The 17851-nt window shown below is 36.9% G+C and overlaps 1 protein-coding gene across 1 annotated transcript in view; it reads right to left on the bottom strand.

Annotated features, from left to right (window-relative positions):
* Positions 1-6654: 6654 nt before the first annotated feature.
* Positions 6655-17851, bottom strand: part of LOC118275576 (hemicentin-1-like) — a 97019-nt gene continuing 85822 nt past the window's right edge. Inside the window, exons 7-15 of the mRNA XM_050695383.1 lie at positions 15207-15407; positions 14579-14742; positions 11611-11764; positions 10640-10770; positions 9868-10027; positions 9210-9548; positions 8348-8653; positions 7479-7655; positions 6655-6932 (exon numbers count right to left, since the gene is read on the bottom strand). Coding sequence (XP_050551340.1) covers positions 6760-6932; positions 7479-7655; positions 8348-8653; positions 9210-9548; positions 9868-10027; positions 10640-10770; positions 11611-11764; positions 14579-14742; positions 15207-15407 — 1805 coding nt within the window. The 3' untranslated portion in view covers positions 6655-6759. The remainder of the gene's footprint in view (positions 6933-7478; positions 7656-8347; positions 8654-9209; positions 9549-9867; positions 10028-10639; positions 10771-11610; positions 11765-14578; positions 14743-15206; positions 15408-17851) is intronic.

The raw sequence follows: 17851 nt of genomic DNA, 5'->3' as shown, positions 1-17851 counted from the left end.
TAAAATGGTTGAAATATTTAAAAAATATTTTGATTATTTATTGTTTAATTTTGCCGCCCCCTAAAAAGTGCCGCCCGGGGCGGGCCGCCCCTGCCGCCCCCACTACGCTACGCCACTGCTTGAAGTTCAACGTTTGTTTGGGAAATGTCCAACATATGTTCAAGTAAGTAATAATAATTATACGTATTATACTAATACTTTCGGTTGAGGTCTTTGTTCACTCATTAGGATCATTACTAAATGAAAAAATTAAAAAACCCGACTGCGTTTCTTTATAATATAAAAATGAAAAAACCCTAAAACAAAAAAGTCATTGTAAAACTGAAGCAGTCGGGACCCATTCTATATCTGAAAACTTAGTGAGGGCACATACTGCTGGCTTTCTAGAATGGGTCCCGACTGCTTCAGTTTTACGATGACTTTCTTGTTTTTTTAGGGTTTTTTCATTTTCATATTATAAAGAAACGCAGTCAGGTTTTTTAGTTTTTTAAATTACCTTTTTTATTTTATTTTCTCTTAGTTTTATTATTTTTATATTTTGATATATCTAGTGTCACTCTCACAGTAATACAAATCAAACGACTCCTATCAAGCTGAAATACATCGAGTCGTTCAGGCTATAAAGTGAACAATATTCGAATTTGGCGCCAAATATCCGCTACTTTGTATTTTTTTTTATATTTGGATATATCCAGTGCCACTCTCACAGTAAATACGAATCAAACGACTCCTATCAAGCTGAAATCCATTGAGTCGTTCAGGCTAGAGAGTGAGCAATATTCGAATTTGGCGCCAAAAATCCACCATTTTGTTTTTTTTTTATTATTTTGATATATCCAGTGTCACTCTCACAGTAAATACGAATCTAACGAGACCTCTTAAGCCAAAATCCATCAAGCCGTTTAGGCTGCAGAGCGTGCCAAACAATTATACATACATACATATGTACATACATACTCTCGAAAAACATAACCCTCCTTCTGGCGCTGTCGGGTAAAAAAATACAATCTATGGTCGACGAGTACAGAGTTCTTGAATATTGTATACAATAACTAATAAAAGTCGTTGATTAGCGGTTTCAAGCGGAAAATTTCATTTTGCGATGTCATACATCGACAAGAAACTATTTTTAAAGGTTTAACCTTATTTGCTCATAGATAGCGCTACGTATATCAGATTATCGATATCTTATTATCGATAGTTTCAGTTAGCATCCCCTCTCTAGTCGAAAATAAAACATAGGTGCGCTTCGAGGAAATAAAAATTAATATTTTTAATAGTTCCTTGAAGCGCAACTAACGGGTGCGCTTGGAGAGGTGCGCTTCAAAACAGTTGCGCTTCGAGGAATACCTCGCATCAGCCCTATCTGTGGTGGTCTGATGGTTTTTTGAGGCGCGGTGTACGCACAGTATATAATATGACGCTATCCTTACATTTCTTATTTTGTTTTTATTTGTTACCCAGCTGGGTATCTTATTTATTACTTTGCATACATAATGTGTTATGTATCACTCAAGAACTATTTGTAGATTTATTTGTACGTAGATTCATTATTTATGAATCTCAATGTCATATGAATACTCAATCGTCAAATATCATATTTAACCTTAAGTTATACCTAAGTTAGTCATTAAAGTAACTATGTAAGTGGAAATAATCATGTGATTATCTATCGCTGATTATAATTCTTGTCTTCCATTAATTTGTATTAGATATTAGACAATAAATCATATTCGAATACTAGCACGTTTTTTATTGTAATAACCAAATTTTCGTCGCCCCCTAGACCTTACACCCCACTACACTTACACCTTGGAAAAACATACTATTCAAACGATGGACAAGGCGAGAATGACTTTTGGGATGGAATGGTCTAGTTTCCAAAAATTTTAACATATTCTATCAAATATAACAGCTGAGGATAGAAAACTTGCAGTATTGCAAAATCTAAAGGCCTTAGCTAAAAAATAACCAGATTTTAGAACCCACCATAGTCACACTTCTGGTAGGTAAAGACATTTTTGCTAGTTGAAAGGATTTCAAACATAAACACATTAGACTAGACTTTAACCCAAATTCTATAATCAATATGAATCCGGAAGAAAGCGGATTTTCATTGGTTAAAAAGATTGGGTCAAAGTAACTCCTTAGGATCAAACAAACCCGATCTTACAGTTACTGTTCCTTTAAAAACTAACCAATCTAAGGACTGCGCGTGTTATTTTCATAAGAGAACATGAATAATTTTGGAAATCATGGTAATAATTAAAACTTAAGTAGGCCATTTAGTGTGATGGTAATGATCTAATTTACGTGTAATTAATGTAAGAATTACTCAATGAAGCAATTCACGTAATTCTTTTTCTAACTGATACGATATTAAAAGATGATAATGATAAATTAATTGACTCATCCTCATTTGTGTTAAATTAGGACATTTTCCTAATCTGTTCGGTATATAATCAGGATTCTGCATTAACCTTTTTCATTATCAAAGTGTTCTTCGTAAGAGTGTTATCTCAAGTGAATTTCAAATCAAATCAAATCACTTTAATGCATCCATAGTGTACAATTTGGTCTTAAATATTATACAGTAATACGTTCCAACTATAATAAGAATATAATTATATATATAATTTATTCTTTCAAAATAAGGATTGTCCAGTGTTGTCAGTGAGTTTTGTAATTAAGACCCAAAATAATATAAAAATGCGGCTGTTTGTGTTAAATGTAAGTATCAAATATTATTTTCTTGTTATTGTATTGAATAGCTATGTGTTCAGGTTTGAATTATTTAAAGCTTTTAAAGTTCTGCACAGTCTTCTTTATTTATCAGTTCTTTGTTTTAAGATTGCAACCACCACAAAATTATGACTTTCGATAGAGTTTAGTTAATTTGGATGACATCTACGATTATATCGGTATCTACAATATCGGTTATCGGATCTTTGATCAATAGATAAGCTTTTTTTTTTTTTTTTTTGAGGGGTGAAAATCATCCCATGACTTCTCCCGCCTTGGGTGAGGCGGGGGAGTGTCAGACTCTTACTGACTAAAAACCACCCCGTTCCTTCTCCTGCTTTGAGCCGGAGCCCCGGTAACCATCAATAGATAACCTAAGATCTTTTTTCATCGTAGTGTTTTTTTTTTAATTCGTTCTTCTCAATTGGTCTCGAAGATAATATTGTAGGTATCTTACGATTCTATTCTAAAAGCATTTCTTCTTTGTTTCAGTTTTTACTACTAGCCACCGTTGCCATAGCATCATCAGAAGAACGTCACAAAAGACATTTTCCGATCTTGAAATGGATTAAATCAGCTTTATTTGGACCACAGGACACCATTATTGAAGAGGTAGCTGTCTCCCCACCGAGACCTGAATACGAGGTATTTAGACTACCTGGTCATGATGATGTAGTGGTCAAGGTTAGTCCTAAGATCCTCAACGCTGGAGGAGTGTTGTATCGAGAAGTAGAACCAGTAAACCTCAAAGCTTTTGGGTCAGTCGTAGGGATAGAATCCCCAGATGATACCATAGCAGCTGTGAGAGAAGTAGACAATCTACTATCTTCAGGCATTTTATATGGAGGATACGACGATGTGATGAAAGACCATATTGTCGCAATGTTTCCTGGAGTAAGAACTGTGGAGGAAGAAATTGTACCTGTTATTGAATCAAGACCTGTCATATCAGAAGTTATTACACCATTAGAAGAAGAAATTGAAATTGAAGTGCCACTTGATCAGGATTCGCATGAGCAAGCAACAATAATTACTGCTGATACTAAGCCTGGAACAGAGTTAGTGGAAACTATTAAAAAAGATGAACTGCCTAACTGTATAAGGAGAAGGATTGGTGCAGCGGTTCTCTTGGGTGCAGATCCTTACAGATATGAAAGGGTTGAAGAAGTTTATCCAGCACCAATAGTTGAAATCAGCTACCCAAGGCTAGGAGACCCGTTGATCCAAAATCATCATGAGAAAATTTTAAAAGTAACTGATGTTGAATTACTATCTCAGAAACATGCAGATTCTTCAAAACCAATTCATTTAGAAGAAGTTCATGTCAGTGTTTCCAAGAAAGATGGCAAGTCAGGAGATGAAAAGTTAACAGCTTTTACAAATACTGGTAAAGAGGTTGACCTAGCTCAGACGTTAGGGCCTATACCATCTTGGTACTTGGAACGCATGAATCTCACGGAGACTGTAAAAACTAATGATCAACAGAAACCAGTCATCATCATACCAACTAAAGAAAATGTTGCATCCCGACGTGTTGAAAACTCAGATCTTCCCGCTAATACAATAAAACTATTGAAGTCAAAGGTGGTAGATCCTCACCCGTTATTCATCCACCATTTACATCCAGTTCATTTGGAAGACGTTCAAGTTAGTGATGCTAAAGATAACAGTGATTCAGAGAATGAAGAGTTATCTCCTTACACAAGTAAAAAGGACCTATCTCGTACATTGGGTCCTATACCGTATCCACATTTGAAGCATATTGAAGTTACAGACAATTTGAAGACCAATGATCAACCGAAACCAGTCGTCATCGCACCATCTAAAGAAAAGAGTTTACCTCAATATGTTAAAAATGTTGTTCTTGCACCTGAAGATTCTAAGATAGAAAAAGAAAGGGACCAAGAGAACCAAATAGCACATTCTAAAGATGAGGAACCATCTTTACTTGTTGAAATTGCAAAAGTGCCAGCAAATTCCAAAATTGTACCTAAGAAAGAACACAATGAAGTGAAACCAGTACAAACCGCAACAAACAAACCTAAAGCTGACATCTCCGATGGAAAGGGTTACGTTTACGTTAACCATCCTAATCCTACCAAAGTAAAACTAGTAAAAGAAAACGATGTTCTCAAGACTAATGTGAAAACAAACAGCAATAATAATCTTAAAGTAGTTGCACCTGCCAAACTTGAACCAGCAAAACCAGATGCGGCACAATCAAAACATATTGATCAAAGTGATAAGGTGAGGGAAGTTAAAAGAGTTGTAAAACCTGTGTCTATTACAAATCCACTTAAAACAAATGAAGTGAAATCCCTAGCACAAATTCCAGTACTAGCTTTGAACAATAAAAGGAGTAAGGAAGATGCTCACCAAAAACATTTTAAAATAACTGAACCTCACGCAAAATCTTACTCTTACCAACAAAAGCAGGCAGATGGCTCATCATTAAACGTGGAGGCAGATAAAGGTGTCATCTCAGTGGACTTCAAAGGAAGAGGAGATATACCAGAAAAATAATACTCTCCAATTTAGTTTTAAATATTTATTAATATTAGATTTACTTACTTAATTTATAATATTTATTCTAAATATAAGCTTGTAATAAACAAATATATTCAATAATTTAAAGCCTGTTTTTTTTTTCGTTGGAGTAACATGGCACAGATTATATCAATGTGATGGATGTTTCAACAAGTTTACTTCGAAGCGTAATCCATAAACTAAAATAAATGCATTTTAAAACTATTTTTAAAGACATCGGCTTTCACAAGGCTGAAGGGTAGACGTACATATTATTTTTATATGCATCAAATGCATTAGAAATTGGCAATTTACGTAGGTGTGTAATTTATACATAGATGCTTGATTTTTTTTTCAAATGATTAGAACCCATTTTTGACTTAAAACAACATAGAGTAGACACAAGTTTATCAATAAGAGTGACTGTTTTCCTCGATTTAGCCCTAGTTAATGGTTCCGACTCAGAGCTGCAGTAATTGGATGATTTCCCCCCTAAAAAATAGCCTAAATTTTCAATTTTCTATGACAATGGGTTCTAATCATTTGAAACAACTACAACGGTAAAGAGGAGGTCACAAAAATTGTACATCGACCAGCATTTTAAATTTTCACGACACATTTTTTTTTATAGAATTCGAAAATTGTACATACAAATGGCAGTGTAATTATATATTTTCCTTCCAATTTATAGTTAAAATGTAAATAACACGACAATTGAATCTATTTCTTACTATATGACTATTTATTTTTAAGGGCAGGAGGATTCTCATACAATTAAAATAAAGTTCTGTAGACAGTTGTAACTTATTTTAGACCTTATTTCTTAACAGTTTGGGGTCAATTTTATTCTTTGAATAATATACAATATTACATTTATATGTTAAGTACAATAACACGTATAGATTTCCATTGATTTTATCATAAAATTAGTTCTAAACTTGTTTTACGAGTTTAGACCATCGAGCGCCAATCAGTTGCTTGCATTCTTTGCTATCTGTCAACTGTCATTTTACTTCATCTGTCAACTGTCAAATAATTTCGCGCCTTTTTATTACAGATTCAAAATGAAACATTTCAGAGGCTTTAAGGTAAGCGTCCACAGGCACGCATCGTACGCATTCCGTATGACGTCATCAGTACGCATCGCATCTATCGCGCTAGGCATTGCTGATGACGCGGTTTCTATATAAGTTTCTATACAAGACAAAGTAAATTCGTTGCGATGCGGGCCTATGGACGTTAAATAATTTGGGTTTCATGTGGCTTTTTTCACAATTCGTTGTCTTCAAGAATTTTAGACCAGTAATTCGTCAATTTACATACACAATAATTATAAAAAGAATTTTCCAATTATTACACATTTTTGCCCATCATAACGGACACAGGTTAAAAAAATCTAACCAAATTGTACAAATGACAAGTTTGTCTCATAAAAAAATCTTTCAAAAACAAAGTTACAAGTCAGGAGCCATGTTTTAATTCAGTCGTAGTTCAAACAGCACTCTCTCTGTGTAACGTGAGGGTGACGTCGGGAGGGGGAGGTTCCCAGCGTTGATCCCAGGCAGGTTTGCGGCGCCGCTCGACAGGTGGCGCTGACTCGCCTGACGCGTCCGAGTAGCCGCTACTGCAGGAACGTAAGCTGCATGATGCGTGCACTTTGTGCTCTGTAATGAGAAAGATTTTTTTATATTAATTTTATATTATAAGTTAAACCGGAATAACGAGAAATTATAATGAGATATAGATTTTGGTATTACTTTTATTTGATGTAGTGAATAGTTTTGTAATAATATATAACATCGTCTTTAGAGGTATTCCATACTATGTCTGAAAATCAAGTAATACCTAATCTTGAGGATTTTAAGTCAACCGGGAAATTAATTGGATACGAGATCATCAGTTGAGAAGCAGCGTTTTATACCAGAATTAACGAATGTCGAAAATCCCAGTACCTACTGGAATGATTATTATTAAAAAATTATTAATCTAAACTAACACATTATTTACAACTTAAAAATAGCAAAAAAATAAGGAATAATTTATTTATTAAAAATAGACAAATTTCTCGACACGGTACTCCAAACTAATATTCTCTGATGTACTTATCAGTAGACACAATAATAAGGCAATATAATAGGAATGTCTTAAAAAGAACCAATAATATAGTCTTATTTATAAATGGTAAGGAAATATTTCTTTACTTCACATACCTCCAATATTGTCCAGATAGTTCCTGGCGACGTCGTCGAGCTGCAGCACCTGTATGACGGGCTGCGGCTTGCCGCGCGGCCGCCGCGCCAGCCGGACCACCAGCACCGACGATATTATGAACACCGCCACCAGCACCACCGCGCCCAGTGATATACCCACGTCTCTGTCTAGGAAAACTGGAAATGGAGATGTTAAACTTATAAGATGAAGAACTTTATTTATTTTGAGAAGGTATATGTCTGTAGGTACACCGCGGACTACCCTTCTCCATGTTTTCTCTTACTGCTCATCCATCCAAAGGTTGTCTATAAAACAACTTCATTGTACTATTAATGTTTGTCCTTTCTATTTTTATATGGTGTACAATAAAGAGTTTTACATCAACCTTAAAATAATAATAACTAAACTGTTGCATTTTTATTGTTTAGAATATAATATAGTACGTTTGTATATTATAAAGAAAAGTGATAGAAGCATGTTTTTAAAAGTACAATTTACGACAAACTAACGCCATCTATTAACCAAAACACAGTACGAGGGCGAAATAAACGTACAGCGTCGTTTGGTGTGTTAATAATTTAATGCCCGCTAGATGTCTCTGTTACTTTTTTCCAAAACGTGACTTTGTCTAAGCATTGTTCGTAATATCTTTAGTGGTTCTTTATACAGCCACTAGATGTCTTTACTTTATTAAGAGTTGACATTTTTTGATATTATAGTTTGTATTTACTGTTTTGTGAAAGTATCATGGATAAGAAGTTTGTATACCGTATCCATTTTGTTGTGGTCCTAACGCACAATTTCGACAGCGCTTAAGAGTCAAATAAGGGAATTTTTAAAAGTAATTGTTATAGATGGAATTACTTACAATGCCACCACGGGGGATCAGCAGCATGTAGCAACGTATCAGTAGGCCGGAGTAGCAGCGGCGTGGAGCATCCATATCTATTGCAGGCTCTTGCACCAGCCTCATCACCTCTCCTGACAGCTCCGAGACCAGCTCGAACTGCTAAACCACCAGCTAGAGCAGTGCTGGGTGCATTAGACCCAGGCCCACCAGCCGCCAAAGCTCGTCCACTGCCGAAACCCATGCTGGCTCGACGTTCCAGTACTAACGTGGAGTTACTTTCCGACATCCTCCATACTGATACTTCGTAGTAGGTCGCGTTTTCAACTGTAATGGAGATAAGAGTTGGTAAGTTTAAGAATAATTTAATGTTAATAAAATCGTCAATTTAGGATTTTTTAGACAACAATACATTTGGTGACTAGGTACACTACTATAGGGAACTTGTAAAAGAAAGTCTTCTTGAAACCAAGAACATCTCACAACTACGCAAGTCGTGTAATACTTCTGTCAATCAGTCAATAGGTTTTATTTGCCGTGGACCGTACTAGAGTTACACAGTTGAAAGTTTTATATATAGATACCTATGATGTCTTTCAGTTGCCATTATGACAACAATAAAACTGATTTTCCATATTATTTTTTTACTATACATACCATAGATTTACCATAGCTTTTGTTTAGCATCATATGTTATTGGGTTACTCATGTAACTGATTGCGATTGTCGTGCTGCTACTGATTGCTGCGTTCGTGGGTCGCGGAATGCTGCTCGTGAATATGGGCCTCTAGCATGGCTTAAAACTAGTTGAGTTCCTCGTCAAACAGTTATGTGAGTAAGCCGATAACAAAATAATTAATTTAGTATGGTTCACGAATATTACCTGGAATACACCTCATCTGGAACTCTCCAAATTCATAAGTGATATCGCACAACTGAGGCTGGGGTGGCCTCAGGTGCTCAAACGTAAATACCCTGTCACAGGGCTCCTCCTGCGACGCAATCCCATTGCTAGCTTCACAGCTGGCCTTCAAGTTCTCCGCTAAGGGTCCCGTGATCTGATCCAGAGGTAATACAGGGGACCCTGTGGTTAGGTGCTGGACTTCGAACCCTGAAGGTTGTAAGTGCCAGAAGTAGGTGTCTGGCGCTGGTAAAGCTTTGACGATGCAGTGCACCGTCTCTTTGACAAGTCTTATGCCATAGCCTGTGCATTCCGGTGGGTCTGGAAATTAAAGATTTTTTCTATGTAAGTAATGTAATCTTTAACTAGATTTTTCTGACATAACCTTTAAAATTGCAGATATTTTGAGATACACTTAACTGAGATATGATATTACCGGATTGTAGTACTTTGGTAAATAACGGTCAACAAATGAATAAATAAACAAACCCGTAGTACAATTTTTCAATCTCCAATTTGCTTTTTAAAACTTTAAACACTGTTTAAAATAGTATATCATCAAAAATTCTTTTAAATCTGTAATAAAAGTATTGTTAATTTTATTGTTATTGTTATTTTATTGTTGTGAGTATAAACTCACAGAAAACAGTAATAACGATGGTCTCAGATCTGGTCTCTCCAATGGCGTTGCGCGCGGCGCATGCGTACCGGCCAGCGTGCGCACGCGTCGTCTCTTCCACCAGGAGCTGGTGTGAAGACGTCGCTTCACCCCAAATATTGCCGGGCCTTATCTCTATATCCTGGAATATTAATAATATAACATAATTAGTTAGTTTCATATAAAGTATTGAACATCTCGTGTCAGTTTCTGTTAGACGAGACATTATTCTCTTGTAAAAGCATGATAGCTAAGCAAAGGGCAACATCGGTCAACACAAGGCAAGCAGTCTATAATGCTTGGTGTATGGCAATAGGCTCGTCCCCTACTAAATGACACAAAAAACATAATTTTGTAAAAATAAATGATATTAAATATTTTTACACATCCACCTATGACTTAAAAATTTAAAAGGTGTGATGTTAAATAGTAAGTTAAAATTTAGGTTATACTTCTAAGTTATATTTAAAGAACCGTGTAATTAAAGACCCTACACAAGCGTGGTTCAGAGTTGCGGATAACGTAACAGATTACTAGGGCTTCGGCTCTAAGTAGGATAAGGAACGGGGTGGTTTTCAGTCAGTAAGAGTCTGACACTCCCTTTCGCCTCATCCAAGGTCTTTGGATGATTCAGGTTCCGATTCAGTTCAAGGAAGAAAAGTCATTGGATGATTTACCAAAATAAAAAAATGGTATGCGTGGTGGTTGGTTCTTGGCCGTTGAAGTTAGTAACATCGATTCAATGATTACTTACATTAAAATACCATGTAAATTGCTCAACCGGTGGGTTAGCTCTGACGTCACACTCCAACTGAAGAGAATCCAGCTCCACAACATCGTTCAAATTCCCATCGCCCAATTTTATCACGTCTACCATTGGACTATCTGAAAACACACAAAAGAAACTATTACAGTAAAAGTAAATGGGTTTTCTATTTCCAACAATGTATTAAATTTCATTCAATGCTACCTATGTAGGTTAAACTAAAATAATTTTCATAACAAAACAGAAATTTCCCACGAGGCAGAACGCACGCTAAAACTCATTTACAAAAAGAAATACATACTCAGAAAATGGAACCTTAAATACGGTACTTCCAATTATTAGATGAACTATTTAGATAAGTTTCGCGAAATAGGGAATGTAATGATGCCGCGCCGGAGTCCCAGTTGGGTGCCATTATACTCTTTGTCGTAACGTAGGTACGAATTGCGCACAGGGATTAAAGTCTAGATATGATACATTTTACAGCCAACATCGAGGGTAATGTCATTACATTGGGACCCTGTTGGGCGGCATTAAAAAGTACGTAACGACACCAACGAGAGCTGCGGCCTTATTTCCCATAGTAGGATTTTATTCTGTGCTTTGTCGTTGTTATACTCTGTTTATATGTATGTATTCAAATAAAAATGTAATATTAAGTTTTATTCATACCATTCCTCAAGTCCCTGTTGGGCGCCATTTCAGGTTTATGTATATTGTTAGAATTTGATACGTTGAATGGTTGTGGTTTGAATAGGGTTTGTATATGACATTTAAATAATTCTGCTTCTACATATTTATCTAAGATTCAGAGGTAGTAACATCAATCCTAATGGCGCCCAACAGGGTCATCTGTTGGGTGCCATTTAAATTAAAGTTAGTTTTATAGTAAAATATCAACAAAATTAAATGTCTGTTTTCATAGTTGTGAGTTGTAGTTATGTTATTTGTGTACTTACATGTTACATTAAGTGTTATGACATCGGCCTTGGAGCCCCGGTTGGGCGCCATTACTGGATTGGTTGCGACGCAAGCGAGGGTAGCTCCATTGTCGCCGACCGCTGGGCTCAGCTCTAGGTACGATATCGCTGTCAGAGATGAATTGAACCACGTCTGGAAACAAAGATTGATTGTGATGGGATACATAAATATAGGCTACGGATATAATGTCGGTAATTTCACAGTTATTGGTGTTCGATGAAGTTGGTGGGTAGAGGAGTATTCTTGACATAAATATGTTTAAAGTCAAAGTCAAAGCATTTATTTCAATTAATCCTTAATTAGGCATTTTTGAAACGTCAAATAGAATTGTGCGTCATTCCGTTCGTTAAAAGATCCACATTAGGTTTAGTGTTAATTATGTGGAAAGAAAAATTGTTTATCTAAACAAACATTCTTTAAATAGAAAGTCCAGGAAACGCGTGTTTCAATGTCAATACACTAAATATTATAACAGAAATTATCTATCCACTTAAAAAAAAACTAATATAGTGTTATTACACTTTGCAGTAAGTGAACAACAAACATAATTTCTTTAATATCATAAAAGTGAATATGTGATAACATAATTTGTCGGTCGAATTACTGAGTAATTTCATACTATTATACTTTGTTTGCATTAGGAAATTTCCATGGCACTCTGTATAGAATTAGATTACAAGGCTATTGGATAATGACGTCTGGAGGGCCTAATTTCTTTATTTCGAGAAGATTGGATTACGCAATGTGATTGTTTATAGTCATTAGTGTTTGTACAGTCTTTAAACTGTTGCGTAGTGTCTGCAGACAATCGCAAATCGCTCCGGAACAATTATATTTAATTTGTATACAAATGTTGTCTGACTTTCGACAAATGCGACCGATTTATCATATTTTTTATTATTTGGGATGTTTTTCAAGTTAGTGCAGTATCAATACCATTTTCTCTTGGTCGACGAGTATTTTTTTATAAGCCGGTAAACGAGCAGACGGATCACCTGATGGGAAGTAATCACAGCTGCCCATGGACACCCGAAACATCAGAGGCGTTACAAGTGCGTTACCGGCCTTTTGGGTGTTAGGAATTTAAGGGTTGTTGGGGAATCGGGGATTGGGAAGATTGGGGAGGGGGCAATTGGGCCTCCGGTAACATCCCTCACACAACGCAATCGTTGTTTCACGTCGGTTTTCTGTGAGGCCGTGGTATCACTCCGAAACTTTTATGCCATTTGACCCATAGCCCTGAAAATCATCCGTTTGGTATATATCCTGATCTATTTATTCCAGTGATCCAATTTCGACACACTTCATCACGTGATTTCGAGTCAATATCAATCCCATATATTTTGATTAGCGATACGAAACGATCACAAATATCGAAAAGCACTTGTACTGAGCCTCTAGAGACGACACAAATTGTATCTCACAGAGAATTGGTGCTTAAAGTACACAATACGCTTTGTACTGTTTTATTATACGAACAAACGGTAGTTTGGGAATGCTATCAGCGATCGTGGTACTTTAAACTTTTAAATGAATACAGTGCACGGATAATAGAAGCCCATTTTTTGGGGAAATATTCTGTACTATATCGTCACGCCTTTTATTCCGAAGGGGTAGGCAGAGGTGCACATTAAGGCACGTAATACCACTGTACAATGTTCAAAATTTATTGTTTAAGTCTCATGTAATAGGTGGGAGTTTATTGCCATATATCGGGCACATTTCTAGCTTCCGAGCTACTATTGAGAAATTTTCGAAAAACCGAAAAAACCCCAGCTATACTTCGTCTGACCCGGGAATCGAACCCGAACTCGGCCAACGGAAAAAATCTTATATCCTAAAATTCACTCTCAAACAAAACACAATACATGAATCTCGTTACATTTTGTAAAAACAGCTTTGAAAATTCACTATGCAAAATTCCTTTTATGTTACCAGGTGCAAAATCCGGTAAGGTTTCCTATAGTCTGTCGTAACCAGGGCGCCTATAACATAGCTATTGACTAAAGCCCCGGTGTTAGCACCCACACCTTCGCGTACAATTCCTTACTAACAACCTACCTACCTACCTACGCAATAACGATATTTGCTTTGACAACTACCCTCGTCTGAGTAACCCTTTATGTGGTTCCCAGCTTTGTATAAACTTGACGCATATCATAATTGTCGAGCCTTACTCCGTAGTTGGCGTTTTCAAATGATTGACGTTCTGTAATTACCTGGATACCCCTCGTTTGCTAATTGATTCCCACGCTGTTCTTTTCCGGGATTGCGACTTTTTGCGATAATGAACGAGATCACCACTCCATTAATTAAGATTATTCTGCTATTTTACAACAATTAGAGTTGAAAAAAGGGTTCAGTCAACCCTTTTATTTTGATGACGATTTAATTTTAATCTCAGTCCGGTATTTTGCTTTATTTCTTTATAGATTTTCTACAAACGAATTTAAGAATGAAATGAAGTATCCCGACAGACTCGATGCATCTGCATATTTATGAGACAATGCAATACGCATACTGATCGATGTTATTGTATTTTCTTTAAAACAATTGAATAAAGACAAACAAATGACGTCTGTATTCAGATACTCAAAGAGTGAAACAATCATTACAAGTATAACTTATTTATATAACTAACTTAAGTGTGGGAGAGGACGAATGGTCCGGCTTGACTGGCCTCTCAGAAAACCGACGTGAAACAACGCTTGCGTTGTGTTTCGTTGTATGAGTGAGGATACCGGAGGCCCAATTACCCCCCTCCCCAATCTTCCCAATTCCCGATTCCCCAACAACCCTTAAATTTCTAACCCACAAAAGGCTGGCAACGTACTTGTAACGCCTCTGGTGTTACCATCAGGTGATCCGTCTGCTCATTTACCGGCTTAAACCATAAAAAAAACTTGGAACAACAAAAAATATCTAAAGAAATAAGTACATAGTTACCTGATTACTATGATGCGTGAGATGCTTGTGGTCGAGCCACCAGGACAGCTCGGGCTGTGGGTAGGAGCCCCGCGCCGTGCACTGCGCGAGGGCAATGCTGCCGGCGCGCAGGGCATCCCCCACTGTACCACGCACCCAGTGGATAGACACGTTGTATGCTGGTACTGGGAACAACAGATTTATTAAATGCCATTTGAAAGTAAATAGATTCTAATTGAGGAACTATAGACTATAGACGGGTTGGCTGTGTTATGACTATTAATCATCATAGAGGTAAAGTGATGTCAGGAATTAGGAATCTGTAGAATCCATTTCCACATTATAAAGGAGATTTATGGTAAGCATCCACATTGTACGCATCGCATTGTACGCATTGTACGCATCGTACGCATCGGATTTTATACGCATCGTTTGTCTTGTATAGAAATTCATACAACTGCGTTCACTGATGAGCATCGTATGCACCGCATCATCGGCAATGACTACATGCGATGTGTACTGATGACGTCATACGGAATGCGTACGATGCGGGCCTGTGGACGCGTACCCATAAATTCATTTAATTTGGTAGTTGTCGTACTTTTATCTCAGTAAGTCTTTATTAAAATATATACCTAAAATAACTTACAATATAGTTCAATCTCCAAGCTAGCTACGATAGGTGGCGATAGATGTGTGTTCGAGGCTCTGCAGGAGAGGGCAGCAGCATTGTCCCTCGTTAATGGAAGATAGAGCTCGTTCTCCCTCACTGCTGGGATCTCGCTGTCACCATCCGAAGCATCCACCAGCGTTTCGCCGGAGTACCAGCTTATGCGAGGTGGTGGACGACCTAGGAGCAAAGATGTATTGAGGTAAATACAAATTGGATGAAAAATATTTTCTTGAAGTTCACAAGCTAGAGAAACGATAACTTTGACGATGACACACACACACACGTGTGGGAGAGCCATGCTTCGGCACGAATAGTCCGAATCGATCGGAGTGATAGAAAAACCACACAGAAAAACGACGTGAAACAACTCTTGCGTTGTGTCGGCAATGCACTTGTTTCGTCCATGGGCGGCGGCGATTGTTTACCATCAGGTGATCCGTCTGCTTGTTTACCGGCTTATTCCATAAAAATACTTCAATAAATTGGTTTGGTTTGGTTAATTTGTTCCCGTGTATCGAATAATGTTTATTACCAGTTATTTAACAACTCCCATACAACCAACTGGCATTTTAAATATTTTGTCATTTTATATCTTGGGAATCTGTTAAAAACACTATTTCAATGTACCTACAATTCTACTCACCTCAAAATCTAATTCAATTCTCGAAGCAACAAAAACAAACTATCTTAAACAAACTGATAGAAACATTTACTCGAGGCAAACGTCAGGAACGAGGGTAGTTGGCAAAAATTAAGCGATAACTGTACGCCGCGCCCGTCGGAATGTGGGGTAGTTGTGGAAGTTGGGAAGTTCCAACTACCCTCCCAAATATTGTGACGGACCCGACGTTTGGGTAAACTTATTTATCTTAGGTAACAGATGGAATGGTAATGAACATGTGTTTGATATGTGGAATGTGGATACTGTTGGCATTTAACCCTGAAGGTAGACTGTAAATGTGGAGTTAATTGAGTAACCAATTAGAAGAAGGGAATAAATAACAGTTTTTGATATATGTATTTAGTTTTTTTACACAATTATAATCTATAGATGTACTTAGCCAAATTGGAGCTGCGGACTACTTAGTAGGTTTACCGGGCTCGGGTTCGAAAAGCAGGAGTAGGAACGGGGTGGTTATTAGTCAATAAGAGTCTGACACTCCCTCTCGCCTCGCCCAAGGCGGAAAGGAGAAGCCATTGGATAATTAACCCCTCAAATAAAAAAAAACTTAAGGTCTATTCCTGCTTTTGCCATTAATTCCCTTCTTCCAATTGGTGGTTAAATTGTATAAGAAGATTTTATTACAATTTATATTCGTTAACTCTTCTTCTGTTATATGCAAGTTATATTTTTTCTGTCTAATACTATTTATTTTAGGCTTCTAGACATGTGTCTTTTATAAAGTGCATACGCACATTTATGCTGCTATAGTAGGTTAACCGTACAAGTGACATTTTGTTTGCATCAGGTGTGAAACCTAAAGATCTTGACGTGATTGCATACTGGTGTAGTTAAATTGCATTAAGTAGACAGGCTTTTATTTAACATTCTGTGTAATTTACTGATGTTTTTAGCAAATCTTTATCACGTCTCACTTCATAAAATAAGTGTAAGATGTAAGTGCACATCTATGAAACGGTAATGTTCAAAGAAGCGATTTTAAACTAGGTATTAGGCTCTTTTTCCACCAGAGATGTGCTATGTTAGGAAGATGTGATAATGGCTAGCCTGTGAAACCACATAATATGTGATCGTTTCCACTGATATTAAGCTATGTAGCTGTGTGAGGACGATGCACAGCTCCAATATGCGATGTAACGATAATACAGAAGCCATCCATAGCACGCATCTTTTCATACAAAAACGTAGCTTAGATGAGTCCGTTTCCACTAGTGCTAAGCTATGTGTACTAATAAATATAATTGGTGGAAGCAAAATGCATCTATCTACTGGTGAAAAAGCACCCTTAGGAAGAAAATTTCCGCGTTCGCAAAAATCTTGGAGTTGGAAAAATGTAATATCGCAGTAAACTACGTTTCAATTCGACAACTGACTTCGGTAACTGTAATGACAGTTTTAAAAGAAATACTTTCGAAGAAGCCCAGCTTCTTCTTCAAGGAAAAACTTAAGTGAAATAGTTAGTTGTATTTAATTGATCTTTGTGGAATGTCCGTTTTTTTTTAAGAAAACTCCGTAAGCGGACATTACTGAGATCGGGGACATTGCTTCGTTGAAGATCGCTGGTTAATTAAAAATCTTATACCTACCTGGCATTTTTTGCAACATTTAAAGTAAAGAAAAAAAGGTTTACTAAAAAGAGAGGAAAAGAATTTATGCGATAGAAGACATGCACACAAATAAAAAGATATATTATATATATAAAAAAAACACAAATATGAGAACAATGAAACAACAACTGCTTCGTTGGTCGAGTGGCCGCAATTGCTACTGCTGTACAAAGGGTCTCGGGTTCGATTCCCGGGTCGGGCAAAGTATGGCACGGAGTCTGGAATTGTGTCCAGTATATGGCAATAGGCTCACCATCTGTTACATGGGACTTCTAACACAAATGGTGAAAAGTGGGTGTATATTGTATAGCGGCATTACGTGTCGTAATGAG

This window comes from Spodoptera frugiperda, chromosome 8 (assembly GCF_023101765.2).
Source record: "Spodoptera frugiperda isolate SF20-4 chromosome 8, AGI-APGP_CSIRO_Sfru_2.0, whole genome shotgun sequence".
Classification (NCBI taxonomy): Eukaryota; Metazoa; Arthropoda; class Insecta; order Lepidoptera; family Noctuidae; genus Spodoptera; species Spodoptera frugiperda.
Note: the sequence above shows the minus strand (reverse complement) of the source record. Positions and strands in the feature narration are given on the sequence as shown.